Raw genomic sequence first — 14,806 nt, 5'->3', positions numbered from 1 at the left:
ATATGGAAATAGGCTGTAAGTTAAGATGACTTGATGTGGCAATGTGGATATTCTGTTTTTAATTTGACATTTAGGAAGAATCCATCTTAAATAGCTGAGTTTTATTCATGTTGTCTCAAGTTCTAACTACTTTTTAGAGTGCAATAGTAGCAGCATAGCAATAGCATCTAAAACAGTCATAGCTAATAGATTACAAAAAATACAGTCCTGGTTAGGTCACTCTTTTTGTATTGGGGATCGTGGCAGGGGGGAGGATTGGTCAGTTTTTGCCTAGTTAGTTGTAGTGGGTGTAGAAGGTGCCTCAGAGGTCTGTTTTTTCCCTTCCCAGAGGCATGAAATCCACTGCCCTGCGAGGCAAGGTCTGCGCCGATGGAGAGGGATCGAGTCACTGCCAGCGTGCTCCCTGGGGAGCCCATGGGCTCTTCTCGCCCTCCTAGTGTGGCTGGGAAGGGGGCTCTCTACTGACATGGGCCTGGCCAGAGAGGAAGGTGGTGGGGGAAGGAGGTCTGGCTGGGGAAGAAGGAGTCTTCATCTGGACTTCTCAGCTGTTCTTGCTTGGGGCTACTTTCCCCAGGAAACTGAGGATGCCCCTATGGATAGTGAAGTTTCTCACCTGCTGGCTTTTCAGCTCTGCTACTCCTTCACGGCTCTTCTGAAGCAGACTGCCCTAATGCCCTGAGGCTCACCCTGAGGACTACTAGCATTAACTTAATGTAAATATATGACAGTCTGKCCCTCTGTATCCAGAAATCCTTCCAGGTTACATCACTGCTAAAGCTGAACTGCCTCAGCGTCATGAGACGTGCTTTTATCAAGCCAGTTTCTCGGCAGTGGTTATAAACATGTGCTAGTGGGGCCAGATAGTTCTTGGCTCCAAAACTGATCTTTCTTCTGCTGCTGTGGAGTGTGGGCAGGGTGAATTAACACCTGCAATGGGCTGTAGATGTGTTCCAGTTAGCTGACTTCACTTCTAAGCCTTTAGATGCTGGGTAGAAAAGCTAACTTTATAGCCAAAATGGCTGGCAGACCAGTGGAGATATAGAAATGTAGGAATTTTTTTCAGAGGCTGTGGAAAAATAACTATCTGGTTTATTTAGAATATTAGCTTCGTGTACCACTGCACAATAATCAATAAATCCAGACTAAGTTACTAGAGGCAAAATGTTCAGCATGCTCTATGAAACTTTCACCTGTTAGAACAGGTCATTTGTTTGCTAGGTTTCATTTTTGCTATTTGATCTCATTGCTGATCAGATTGGCTTACAAAAGCTCCATGAATCCTTGAAGCTTTTTGTAATATTATACCTTGGCAAGTGTATTGGAGAAACAGAGCTAGACATAACACAATTATCCCACCAACTGCTTTGACTTTTAAGGCAACTTAAATTAGTTCTTTTATAACCGATACTAGCGGTGGGTTTTGCCTGCTCTTCAGTATTCAGCAATGTAAAACTATCTGACTTTAAATGTCCGTGATCTGTTCATCCAGTGCATTACAAATGCAAAGACAATAGAGGCTGTCATCCTCCCTGTGCAAGTTTATCCGAACTCAGCCCTAGCCGTGCTGCTAGGAAGTGACTGCCATGCGGTGCTGCAGCAACACCAGTTTAACTAGAATGGCCCCGCTGTAACTTGCTCTGTGGAACTGTTGCTGTGTTTGTATTCTGCGGTTGTTTGATATTCGTGACCTCGGTCTTGTATTTAGACCCAGGTGAGTAGGCCTGTGAGTAAATCCACAGACCCACTCAGCTTGTGGGCTGGGCGCTCCTTCAGAGTAGCAGAGAGCTGCCAGAAGCAAGTCAAGTTTAACTTTGCCATGGTTTGTCCTTGGGGCTTGTAGGAAAACTGTCTGAACAACATTTCTGGGAAGACTTGTGTGAGTTAACGTATTAGTTGTGCTTTGGGACATGTTGTCTGACCTGATCGTGAAGACAGACTCGGATCATCCTGGAAACCACAGCAGGCGGCTCACCATGTACAGAGTGAACAGAGGTCTTTATGGCAGCCTCCGGGTTACTCTTGAGAAAGTACAGACTTATGCAGTGGGTCTGTAAATTGATAAATGTTCATCCAGAACCAGTAAAATTTACTGGATAAAAGTCTTTGGTTGTAAGATGCTTCCTTTAAAAAAATCAAGCACATGAAAGTTAAATATGTTTTGAAGAAAAAAAAATAGTATTGAATGGAAGGAGTAATGGGAGGGAAGGAATCTGAAGAGCTAGGGAGGTAGATGTGTAAGGGAAAAAATCTTCCAGGTAAAAAGAGCAGGATGACCACTGGCAGAAACAGCAGCAAAACTGATGCTAAAATGAATAGTAGTGAGAAAGTGAATAAGGTGATGAGGGATTAAGCAAGTAATTTTTGTATTAGCACATGTTTGAAGAAGGAACAATGTACTTGTACTGATTTCCCCAAGGTGATGGGGGGAAACGTGGCAAATTTCTGACATATTGCAATCTGGAAAACTAAGATGCAAGGGAATTATGAATATTGGTGTTATGATATTGTCTTTCATTATTATAGAGAGTATCTCAACACCAGACAAAACTGAGTGAAGGAACAAGATGGACAATGATTCACAAGGTAGAACCTTTTGCGTATGTGTGTGGTGGTTTTGTTGTTGTTTTTTTAAATAAACTGTAAAAGTCATGAATTATGTGAGGCTAAAAACTAAGTATTTCTTGGTCCACTGGTACAGAGCAATTCATAGAAAATGTTGATGGTTTCCACTGTTGATGAATCGGGTAGTACCATGGCAGATTACATTAGTAACTTACCAGAGCATGTGTTATACATGGCAAATCTTTTATAATCACAGATGTATGAAAAACTTCTTTTAGAAAAGCCAGAATCAAATGTTCTTTGAGTATTTATGTAAATAAAGCTAGTTCTGTACCTTTTATTTTCCTAAGCAAAGGCAAAGGGCATCATGACATGGTAGGGAGGAAATACCTCCAATGAAATAAATGAGTATGTAACTATTTCTTCAGAAAAAAATGATCTTGTTCTTGTTTATTCACCTGTTGTTACTGAGGTGATTACTGGAATCTGCGTTTACAGGCAAAGGTGTGGGAGAAAAAGTTATTTGCCTTGGCTGGTGCTCTGTGTAGCAATAGCCCTAGTGATGGATGTTCTGGGGAATTTTTGACTTAACCTGAGACTAGCAAGATAGGCACACCAGAACGCAAAGCAGAGGTAACTACTTAAATCTCTTAGTAGATGAACACTGTTTTCCTTCAGGACTTGGGAAATGTACTGACAATTTGTCTTTTCCGATTATAAGCACTTCTGATGTTTGTGAAATGTAATCTTTCAGCTGTGGTTTCACATTATACCTTAGGCCTTCTCACCAGCCCAGCAGAACGTGCCCTGCTACCCCAGCAAAGGCTCCTGCTCTTTGCAGCTGAGCGGGAGGGCAATGCTCATATCAACTCCTTGCTGTGCTCTTTAGTTTTCTGGCTCACTCCGACTTGCTTCCCGCTGAAAAGTACAGGCATGGATCTCCAGGGGAAAGGATTTACAGGGGGATGGGGTTGTGGAGGAGGACCTGCAGCCCTGTCTTCTGCCTCCATGTGAGGCTCTGAGACTCGTGCTGTAAAGTCTCTGGTTCCTTCCTGCCAAAGTCCAGAGAAATGACATGGCACTGCAGAGCTGGGATTGTGAAGGAGGTCTGTAGCCCACCAGCAGGGGCTTGCCATAGTTAAAACCCCACACTTGCATAGGCTTTTCAGTGTGGACCTACCCTGTTTTCCCATCTTGTGAGGTGCGTGTCTCTGCTGAGGCCCTGGATACTTGCAATGTACTTGTCTTGTCCTTGGGATTTTGCACTCCAAATTCCTGTATAAGCCTGCTCAACTGCAGTGAGATAAATTATGATAGCAATTTAAGAGGAAAAATAAAGTTATGGATAGAACAGCTTTTCAGCAAATGGTTTAAGATGTGATGATGGGTGAGAAAGGTTAGCAAATGTGAAGCCTTTAATTAATCAACTAATTAATAGTTGAGAAAGTCGGCTTGATTCAGTTGCATAAACACATGCATTTAGTGCCATTGAGATGCCCTAGGATACCCTGGATGTCCTCCACTTGGCCCAAGGTCCTCTTAGGCACCCCAAGGACATCTCAAATAACACTGCACACTACATAGTAGTGTTTAGACAATTGAGTCAAGCCAGAATGTATATGTACTTAGTGCTGACAGTTTACATTATACTTGAAGATTTCTGATTCTATGTCCCTGTTTCTATAAGGGCACATAGACACACATTAAAATCAACGAGAAGATGCTATCTGGAATCCATAATATAATACTACCACACTCCTACCAATTACACAATTCACCCTGCAATGGCCGATACCTTGTTACTGATGTGATGAGACTTCACTGTTCTCAGAACCTGCAAGCTTCTGAAGTATAATATCTACAAGAATGTTTGGTATACTATATGCTTTCCCACTATTTTAACTTGTTGCTGATGTGTTTTTAAATTGTGCAGCATATTGTATAGAGAAATATATTTCTCTGCTATTCTTTTGATGTGTGTGTGTGTGAAAAATAATGATTCATAATCTTCTGTGTACTCTCATCAGATTGTGATTTGGGGCTGCTATTTTAAATTTAAATTATGTTTTTTTAGTTTCTCTTTTTCTAATTTTTAAGAGATTGGAGCTCAAGATTTTAAAATCACGAGCATCTCAAAAGGAAACAAAAACTGAGATATTAAAATGCTGATTTTTTTCAGAATAAAATGGTCCTGTTTTAAGCTAAGCAGTTTAAAACACTCTTGATGATCAAGACCCCTCCAAAGGGATGTCTAATTTCATAGGTTTCGTTTAGTTTTCAGTGGATCCCAAAATGTGCATTTGATTCACATTCTTTCAGCATATATTTTGAATGTTGTTCAGAGGGTAATGTCATAATTTCATCTTCATCAGTACTTGCTCAATTTGGATTCATTGAAAACTTTGGCATCATACCACTGGAAAAGACTACAATCCATAGCTGCATAATCCAGCTGTCTAATGTGGCATGTGCAGCAAAATATTCTGTTTGGAAGACTTCATCCAATGTGTTCTMCCCTGTGTTTAGTGAATGCTACACCAAACATCCCTCACGGGACCCGTGAGTGCAACAGTACTGTATGCTTAGCAATACCTGAAAATGGTACAGTAATTTCCCTTTCTTCTGAGTATTGGAGGTTCCTAAACATCTGCATCTGCCCTGCAATTAATGATAAACATCTCCGGTTGTATTTATTTAAATCAGCTGTCTATGGTACCAAGTTCTGGATATTAATTCATTACTAAGCCAACAGTGAGATTGTTCATAATTTATTTCTTGGGATTTAAAAGCAAAGTATCTGGAGTTAATATGAAAGTACAAAGTAATTGATAAAACTTGAGGGGGGGAAAAAACCCTCCTAACAACTTACTTTATGAAGGATTTTGGTTATACTATAAAGAGAGTCTGTATATTCTCATTTAACACTCATCTGTATAGAAAAGAATAGTACGTGCTATTTTTTTTTTTTTGACTCACTTTAGTTGCAGACTTTTACCTGGTGTCTTTTAGACCTGATATGCCATCTGCATTTGTTACTCTCCATTTATTGTCACCTAGACACCAAGAGTGTATGTGAAACTCAGGAAAACTGCAGTGTCACAATACAGTATGAGTTTTATCATTTAATGATTAAGAAAGTAGGCCAACACAGTTCATATTAAAAGGCTAAATATGATCTAACTGTCAGCTTTTTAAAACAAATAAACAAAAACTTTCTAGTGTACTTTTTAGGGAGTCCCAATAGGTCAACAGTTCCCAAGGTCAGATATAGTTAATTGATATAGTAGATTTTATTGATGTAAATTTTATCTTACCAAATGTAATGTGTTTGAAGAATTGCCATTGTTAGGATTTTTAATTTTATTTTTTATTCTTATTAAATAAAAGTGGGAAGAAAGAGAATTCTGCCAATGTAGTTAACTATTTTTAACCTTTTATCTTTCTTCACATTAATCATTAAAAGCTACTGTTAGCAAATACCTTTTAATGTTGTCTGTCAATGGAAAGTGCATTTGAACTCATTCAAGCACTATTAATGAAAACATTAAGAGCAGGGATTTGTTATTGCTGCTGCCATTAGCTACTGTTATTATGAATCGCGTGACCTGATGAAATACATTGTTGCTGTCATGCATGTGGCAATACAGAAGGAAAATAAAGAGCAATATCTTTACCAATTAACAATAAATCTATTTGGGGGGAAAGGAACTTCCCTCCCTCCCCCAGCTTAAAACCTTTTAGTCATTTCTAGAAGGAAGTCCTCAGTAAATATGTAATTAATAAGCTCCGCAGCGATAAGGGATGTTAAGCACATGACTTGGTTTACTTTGATATTTCATGCCATGGAAACTTCTTACGTTTGTGGTTCCTCCATGGTTTCTCTGAGCAATCTCTGGACCTTTTTATTTTGTCCTGGATAAACGCCTTTCTCCAGGGTGAGAGAGCAGCACGGTGCCTGAACAGTGTGAGCCCTTCACGCGCAGGAGACTGTGCTAAGCCTGTCCGTGCGCGCAGGAGCATCCTTCGTGGGCATTACAAGCCTCTCCCACTCAAGGACCAACACCTAGCCTGTCTGAATTCCTAACGCCAACAGAAAYGGGAAGCCTTTCTCGGTGTTGCAGGTTTCCCCCTGCCGTGAGGCTGACTTTGACCTGCCAGTTGTCCTTTTGTGACCGCTAGCCCAGGAGCTCATTTCGGCCCCTTGTCGCAAATCTGCTTCCCTGCAGGAATTGCTTCTCAATAGTTCCTACAGAGTTTCTTTGCCCTTGAGGCTGTGACATTTGCAAGATCAATTGAGCCAAAGTCCAATATAATGTACAAATATCAAAGCTGGCAGCAGCAGTGACTGCACTATCCCTGCCTGGATTTCCTGCAGAGTTCTTTCTTTGCTGAGTGGTTTTATCTGAGCTGAATGTCCCCATCTTAATAGGATAATCCTTGCATATAGAGTCAGTGTAGAGGGAAAGGTTCATCTCCTGTGTTAACAATTTCTTTTCTCACAATGTTGAGGATTGCTTGGAGCTTCTGTACAACTTAGGTTAGGCTCACGCTTGCTTTGTATCTTGCTTTAGACATAGGCATAAATTCCAGCAAGAGAGTTTCCTAAAAGTATTAGATAAGGAGTTCTTGGAGCCTTACACAACTGATAGAATACACTGTAAATGATCATGTTGTGACTCATTTCAGGTGTTGACACTAGGACATATACACAGTCAGAACATAGCGATACAACTGCACACAAATAATYTGACCCACCCATTACAATGAGTAGGAAGTTTAGTTTATAAGTAACTCAGTGTGGTATATTCCATAAACTCATATTGATTCTAGGAGGATGTGGAAGGGAGGAGGCCTGTGATGTACTGACAAACAATAGTAGCCAGGGAGCTTGACTTGATYGAGACTTTAAAGAATACCAATGTTTTTAGCAGAACTGGGCAACAGGACTTCAGAACAACCATAGTAAGCCAGATCAAAGGTTCATCTGTCCCAGGAATTTGCCTCTGACAATGGCCAACAGCAGAAAACTAGAGAAAGTATTAAAAAAAAAAAAAGCAGTGTTTTTATTTGTTTGTTTTCTGTTTGTTTTGATAGCATTCTCTCACCTCCTGCATACTTCAACAGTCTGTGGCTCAGACTTCCCAAGCCAGATACCATGCTGTGCATCTAGTAGCTCTTGATAAACGCACTTATCTGGCATCAATAAATCACCATGACTCTCTTCCCAAATGTAATCTATATTGTGCACCACAATAATACCACTGCTCGGGGGCCTAACAATGATTTCTGGGAGAGAACAAGTTACTCCCTAGAAATGTTTTCACATTTAATATTTTGTTATACTGCAAAGGGAAACATCTTACAGGACAGCTATAGTTTTGCCTTGTCACAAGGCAGGTGCTACAAAAGTAAAACACAGCTTGTTCATTGTCTGCACTGTCCTGTGTTTTCATGCTTGTCTTGTAAAGCAAAGAGGTAAACGTTCAGACTGGATGACCGATGAGAGTAAAAACTTACTGTGATAAGTGGTCTAATGAACTAGTGCAAGTCTCCTATAGGAAGATTAAACTTTTTCCAAGAGAGATGACACAAAGTGGTTGGTTTGTTTGTTTGGTTTTTTTTTAATGTTGTAACAAAAACTGCCTTTTTAGCTAGGCAGCGAGTTGCAGCTTAAAGTAAATTGTTATAAAGAGTGAACTGGCAACATAATTGAAGTAACCTTGGTCAAATAAATTAATCTAAATATTTCATTTCTTGTGTGCATGCAGTCACCCTAGAGGATCAGTGTGGTGCTATCAGGGCTTGCAGGGCTGCTGCCAGAGTGACGTGCTTATGGAACTTGCTCTTTTCATTCCTTGGAATAATGCGGACTGGGAGGATACTGCAAGAGCCCCTGACCGTCTGTGGCCTTCAGGGTCTATGCTGAAGTCCACTGAAAGAATTGAGAGATTCCAGTTATTACAAGACTTGAGGACAGAGATTGTTAGGCTTTTTTTTGTCTGTTTTTTTTCTCCTTTTTCAATGAGATACAGTGTACGTTGACACCGGATCAATAGATTAGCAAGCCTACTTTGCAGTTAATGCATGAGAATGAAAGATGGAGAGACCCGTTTGTATTATAGGATGATATTCTAATGTTGGCTCTCCTTGTATCTAATTATTTGGGTGCTTAAAGAGTACATTTGTCCATACCTAGAAAAAAAGACATGAAATACTAATGAGTTTTATTCCTAGAGATAAACATAGGAAATACTAGTGTGGGGTGTGTAGTATTACAGCAGTGTAGATAAAGTACCTTTGTAACATATGTTGTACATCATAATTCAATGTAAAATCAACTCTACACCATATGAACATTGTACTTCATAAATTAAGGTTAAGCAAACAGTTCACATTCATCTCTGGCTATTGCTCTTTCTTGATTTCATTATATTCTTTCAAAGTAACAAGCTTAGTAAATACAGCAATGCAGATTTTTTCCTCCTGTGTGTTATAAATAGCCAAATAAGCATTTATTTCCTAGCAGCATCACTCTTTCCTGTATCAGATCTTTCAAATTAAGAATATTAAAAATATGCTATTAGAGCCATTGAATTTCAATAAAAGACTGTAGAATTTCATACTGTTTTTTGGCTGAAAACTTTTTGAAATTGAGTTTTTCCACCATCTCTCAGATTTTTATGGTGGGGGGGGTCAGAGCTCTCCCATGTGAGAAGAAAGGAAAGAGGGGACAACAGTTCCTCATCAATTCCAACATCAACGTAAGTTTAGCAGATTAATACTCATCTACTGCTTGATTGTGTTTTTTTTCCTGTCTACTTTAAATTCTACTTTAAATTTTAGAAACACTTGCCTGCCAGAAGAAATCTTTTTCTAGATTTTTTCAGCCTTTCTCTTTAATTTACTGTTGAATTATTGCTATTAGTCTGAAGGCTGTGTTTGAGTTTTTGATAGAACTTTGATTCAAGAAATCGGGGGTAAGAATCTCTTTCCATATGCATGTAAATTATTCTCTGTGCTTCATCAAAACAGGACTCTGTCGGTTCTTGAAGGTTCCTGATAATCATTTTCCTCACAGGACTGTCAATGTTAATCTGAAAAATAAAATAACATTACTGAGGTTGTACTGAAAATATGAAAAGGAAGGGCATGGAAGAATGAAGTTAGGTAAACTGTACTTGAATGCCTTATATATAAGTGTGTGTATATAAACGTGTGTGTATACCTATTGGACCAATTTTTATGGTATGTGTTTATGTGATATGGGATGTAGAAAGGAAGTATGCTAGACACTACCAAAAATAGAATGAGATAGAAATCGGTTTAATGCTCATGCCTCTAAATCTTTCTACTGTAAAGTCAGCACTTAATAAAAAAAATCTTGATTGACTGTGACAGAGTGGCTTTCTCCTTTTAAGACCAGAAACCCCCCAATCCTATTTGTTAGTCGGCTTGCTGCTCTTACTGTACCTCTTTTGGCACGGGACGTAGTAGGAGGGAGGTTAGTGGCTCGATATGCTCCTTTGAGGACTAGGAGCTGCCTGATGCTGCAGTCTGCCCCACCTCCTTAACGGGAAGGCCCGTTTAATGAGGCCTAGTGCAATGAGTGGAGGTCAAGCAGTGGTGAAGCTGCTACTGCTGGAGCCGTATACAGAACATGGGCCCTAGGCATCAAGCCTTAGGGAGGTATTTCTGATGACTTTTGGCTGGCTACTTCTAGGAAATATAAGAATATGTATGTGACTCTGGAGGAAGAAGTCCTGAGGACACGGGTTGCGTAGAGTGGCTGCAGTAGAAGCTTTTTTTCAGGAGGATATTCTGTAGAAGGAATAGCTGAAAGGTGCTGACATCCAAACCACCTCATTGCTAAAAATTGCTACTAGAGCTGCGATTAGCTTCCTAAATAGGAAACCTGACTTTTGATTTCTAGTGAGCTCAAATGTTTGGAGGTTAACAGTACCTGTGAAAACCAATTTGCTGAAATTATGATGGTCTCTGGATTAAGGTACGAGAGAGCCTATATATCAAACTTATTTGGGAAAGGCTTGATTCCTAGGGCTCTTCTGCTGCAATCCAAGGTTTGTATCAGATAAGTAGATGCTCTGTGGACATGTAAGAGTAGAAAGGTTTAGTAATAGGAAATGTTCCAAATAAAATGGGAACTTTATGCTGATGTGTTAGTTTAGGATGAATTGCATTGCTCTTGTCAACTTGGTTTTTTAGTGTTGAGAGGAGAGCTATAACAGTGTGAGCCAGTGCGGATGTCTTTAATGTGTCGGGACTGTGCTATTCCAGAGGAGTCATTTGAGTTGCACCTTTTAAGTACTGCTGAACTTTGAATATAAACTGCGTTAAAATCCTCATTAACATCTACCGTTTTAGAGTGGTAGCTAGTTCTTATGTTAATAGTGAATGGCAAGGAAATATGAAATCAGTGTGTCCTGAAGACCTAGAAACCAGAAAGCCAATAACAAGGTTCAAATACATAGTACTTCGGTGGGGGTGGGGGGGAGAGGAATCACACAGCTTATTTTCAGCTGTCCTGATTTAAGGCTTTACTTTTGATTAATGAATGTGTGGTTAGCAATACTGACATCTCTCTTTTGAAAATGAGTGTCTTACTGAGTTTCCTATGACCTGCACATGCTAAAAATACAAGAAAACAGGGGAAAAAAAGACACAGGAAAAATGAGTTGTCTTTCAAATTGTGATTTAAACCCCTCACAAAAAACCTTCAAGTTTTCCAGAGGTTTAGATTAGTGGGAGTATTTTAGTTGTTTAAAGCTGCAAATGCTCTCAGACACCATCTGGGAATGAAGCTGGATTGGTTTTGGCTTGCCCTTCAGTGTCAACAGGGAGATTACATTTTGAGAATCCTTAATAATTTTACAGTTATGCAGAAACCAGAAAATAATCTAGCATGATTTTTTTTTTTAAGTTATGTTACATGGCCAGGGCCTGCAGATATAAAAGCAAAAGAGTAATAAGCAGAGATAGTTCAAGGTTGTAGAGCATGACCTGTTGAGCAGGAATGACTTGGGTTTTTTTGTATAGCCACTTGCCAGGAAAAAAAAAAATTGCTCTTGAATACTTTACATACAAATCTGGTCTACTTCCCCTAAATATTGTTGCTTTAAGCAGAAAACGATTAATATTTTTGGAACCTTTCTTCTGGCCAGTTTTCTGAAGGGACAGGACTGGGTAGAGGTTTTTACTTGACTTCATTTCTTTTTACTTTTGCAATGACTGGACTAACGTATTCATGCAGTAATGGCCTAACCCAAATTCTACTGAAGTGAGATCAATGGCCCCTGGATCACACCCTGAAAAGAAAAGAGATCCAAGAATTTGGTTCCATACACATCGTGCCTTTTGCTTGCATCCTTGGGGGATTTGGTTGAAAGGTTTGCCTATAGACAAAGAAGTGGAGGCAGGTACTAAAATTCTGGGTGCAGAAGGGTTTGGGGAGGATGGATGGCAAAGGTCTTTGCACTCTTTTATACAAGAGGTACCAAGCATTTGTCACTGAATTTTGTAAACTACATTACACTTCGGACATTTCTAGTAAGGAAACGAGCAGCTCACGTTATGGTATTTCACCTCGTTAGGAGCCTGGGGTTGAATGTAATTTGTAAAGAGTTTCCTGGCCACCAAAATTCTTTTCCTTTGTGATGTGATCTTCTTATAGGCTTCACAAGCAAGCCAGAACTTGATGTTTTCATCACTGTGCTCTGTCTCCAAGTAGGTCTTGTAGATCATAGGCCCATCTGTAAATATTTCAGAAGTCAAACTTCAGGTACAATGTGCATGTGCATTACCTTTAGAGTCCTTTGAAGGCAATAGGGATGTTTACAAGGCAGTACAATGCTTTGTTCTACACCTATAAATATTCTTATTAGAAAGATTATAGCAAAGTGAGGAACTAAACACTTGAACTCACCCCAGAGCCCTAGACTTCAGGCACATATTTCCTTACACATGCAGAGCTCCCTTTAACCTCAGTGGCATTTCATTATGCAGGGGCAGAATACGGGAAGCTTTGTGCTTCCTGGTCTGTGGAAACACTATCAAATATATCCAAGRACTGACAATTATTTCGAAATTCCAGCTCCAGCTTTGCATAGGGGATGTCTAAGTATTACCAAGTAATCATGATATGCATAAAAATAAAAATCATCCTTTTGGGGCTAGTTTCCCTTTCTTCCTAAGCTCTTACACCAAGAAAAGAGTGACTCTTTTCCTTGCTGCTATAATTGTATAAAGTGAAGCAGTTAAAAGAATGCTCTGTTCAGTAAATAAGCCATTTTGTACATGAGGATATACCTTTGAAACACCTGGTTACAGGGTGTAACAGTAGCAATTGGTAGGAGCTTAGCAATAATTAGACTTTTGAGATTCTTTTCTTTTGTTTTTGTGGTGATTTCATCTGACCTGCCTTGTACAGATTTGGATGACAGAGTTGTTAAAACGCCCGTAGCCAGGAGAACACTTATGAGGCTTCACCCAGTGCTGTTGCTTGTCGAGCATGACCAGTGCTTACAACTGTAAGACATACTTTCAGAGTAAAACCTACGTGGGATAACTCTACAAGGCCTGAACGAGGTGCAGGGGTCCAGGGTGCAACGCATGCTAAGCATATCACACACAACGTTGCTTTTCAGCAGTTGTATATGCAGTATAGAGCATACCCTGTCTTATGACTTCTTGACTTTCCTCTATAGAAACTTTTTTTTCTTTTCCAGTAAATCCAGCTAGGATAAAAACATACAGTTACTTACATTTACTTGTTATCAGCTTTTCAAAAGACTGGGACCACTGGAGAACTTCCTCCAAAGACACCCTTTAGAAAAAAGGAGATTATTGTAGCATTAGGAGGTATGGTTTGCTATGGCTAAAGCCAAGTATACAAATTGAAATTTTGAATTGAAAATCTGTCCCCTAATTTAAATGTGATATGTATGAATTTTGCATTTAAAAAGGCTTTTCTGCATATCTCAGATCCTGTGCTAACTATGCTGAAGAAAATATTGTTCTCACTCTACTAAATGTTCAGTTCTATCTCAAGGTACTTCCATGTAATTCCTTGGGAAATGGCATATGCTTATTTTGATAAGTGTAAGGAAAGTACTAATTTTCTAGACTAACTCCTTTGGGACAGGAATCATATAGTTTATTTATGAAATGTTGAGGGTTAGGTTTGAATTTAGTAGCAGTTTCTGAGAGCTCCAGATCATCTTGTAATATTTAAAGGCCTTTCCGACCCAAGTCACCAGCCAGCTGACTTATCAGCTAGATTCGAAGCTCTGAAGAGAAGACACATACTGAAAGGTTAATACAGTCTCAGCTGTACAGGGACGTATTATCCATTCTATCTCCGGTTGTTTATAACCAAGTATGACACACTGTTACTCATTTAGGCAGAGTTCTTGGAGGTGACTGAAGACAAATTTCTTTCTTTCTTTTTTTAATGGTTGTTATTCTCAAGTGATAATTTCACAAGATTGTAGGAGTCTCTTGGTTGATTCTGGGAAAGAGTATGAAAGCAGTAAGGTGAGAGACTAAACAATTTAATGAAAAATAAATATTTGGTGGCCAGACTGTAAGCGAATGTAAATTACCGTGGCTCCATTTACACTAGGTAATTTTCTAAGCTTTGCAGTTATAGGACCCAAATTCTGGTAACTTAAAAATGCTTATGTTAGTGGAAGAAAACACGGGGAATGTGTTCCAGTAGGTGCTCTCGGCGGTGTGCCAGGCAGACCGGGGGGGAGACGGCTCTTCTCTCCGATCCCGGCCTTTCCCGGGAGCTGCTAATCTGAACAACAGCTACTCAATGTTGCAAAGTTTAGATATAAGTACCTATACAACTTAATTAAAAGTAAAATTGGCTTTGGTATGAGTACTGTGTGACACTTCACAGGCTTTCTCTGCACAACAACCAGCAGCAGATTTGTAGCCTTTTTAATTGGTGATTGCCCTTTTCTTTTTTAACTGGATGTAATTCTCGCTCTTTCTCTGACGTAACAGCTCTTTCAGGCGTGCCGGGCCGGCCTGGTCTCCTCAGAAAAATGCAGTGTCACAGGAGCTTCGCCACAAGCGCGCTGCGGCGTTCGCGCTCTAGCGACTCTGGCTAATACGCACCTGCTGCTTGTCAAAAGGCATTTTTCTCATGCACTAATGGCCTTCTCTTTTTGTAAACTCAGGAAGTGTGTGGTTATTGGAAGTGAGAATCTTAGTCCTTTTT

At 39.7% G+C, this 14,806-nt stretch overlaps 1 protein-coding gene across 1 annotated transcript in view; it reads right to left on the bottom strand.

Annotated features, from left to right (window-relative positions):
- Positions 1-8,167: 8,167 nt before the first annotated feature.
- The window catches only part of RGS13 (regulator of G protein signaling 13), a 10,720-nt gene continuing 4,081 nt past the window's right edge, over positions 8,168-14,806 (bottom strand). Inside the window, exons 3-5 of the mRNA XM_026089153.1 lie at positions 13,341-13,402; positions 12,163-12,329; positions 8,168-9,656 (exon numbers count right to left, since the gene is read on the bottom strand). Of these exons, the coding sequence (XP_025944938.1) occupies positions 9,459-9,656; positions 12,163-12,329; positions 13,341-13,402 (427 nt within the window). The 3' untranslated portion in view covers positions 8,168-9,458. The remainder of the gene's footprint in view (positions 9,657-12,162; positions 12,330-13,340; positions 13,403-14,806) is intronic.

The sequence above is a fragment of the Apteryx rowi genome, unplaced genomic scaffold (assembly GCF_003343035.1).
Source record: "Apteryx rowi isolate R43461 unplaced genomic scaffold, aptRow1 scaffold_80, whole genome shotgun sequence".
Taxonomy (NCBI): Eukaryota; Metazoa; Chordata; class Aves; order Apterygiformes; family Apterygidae; genus Apteryx; species Apteryx rowi.
The sequence above is the reverse complement of the archived record's forward strand: the minus strand, read 5'-3'. Positions and strand labels throughout refer to the sequence as shown.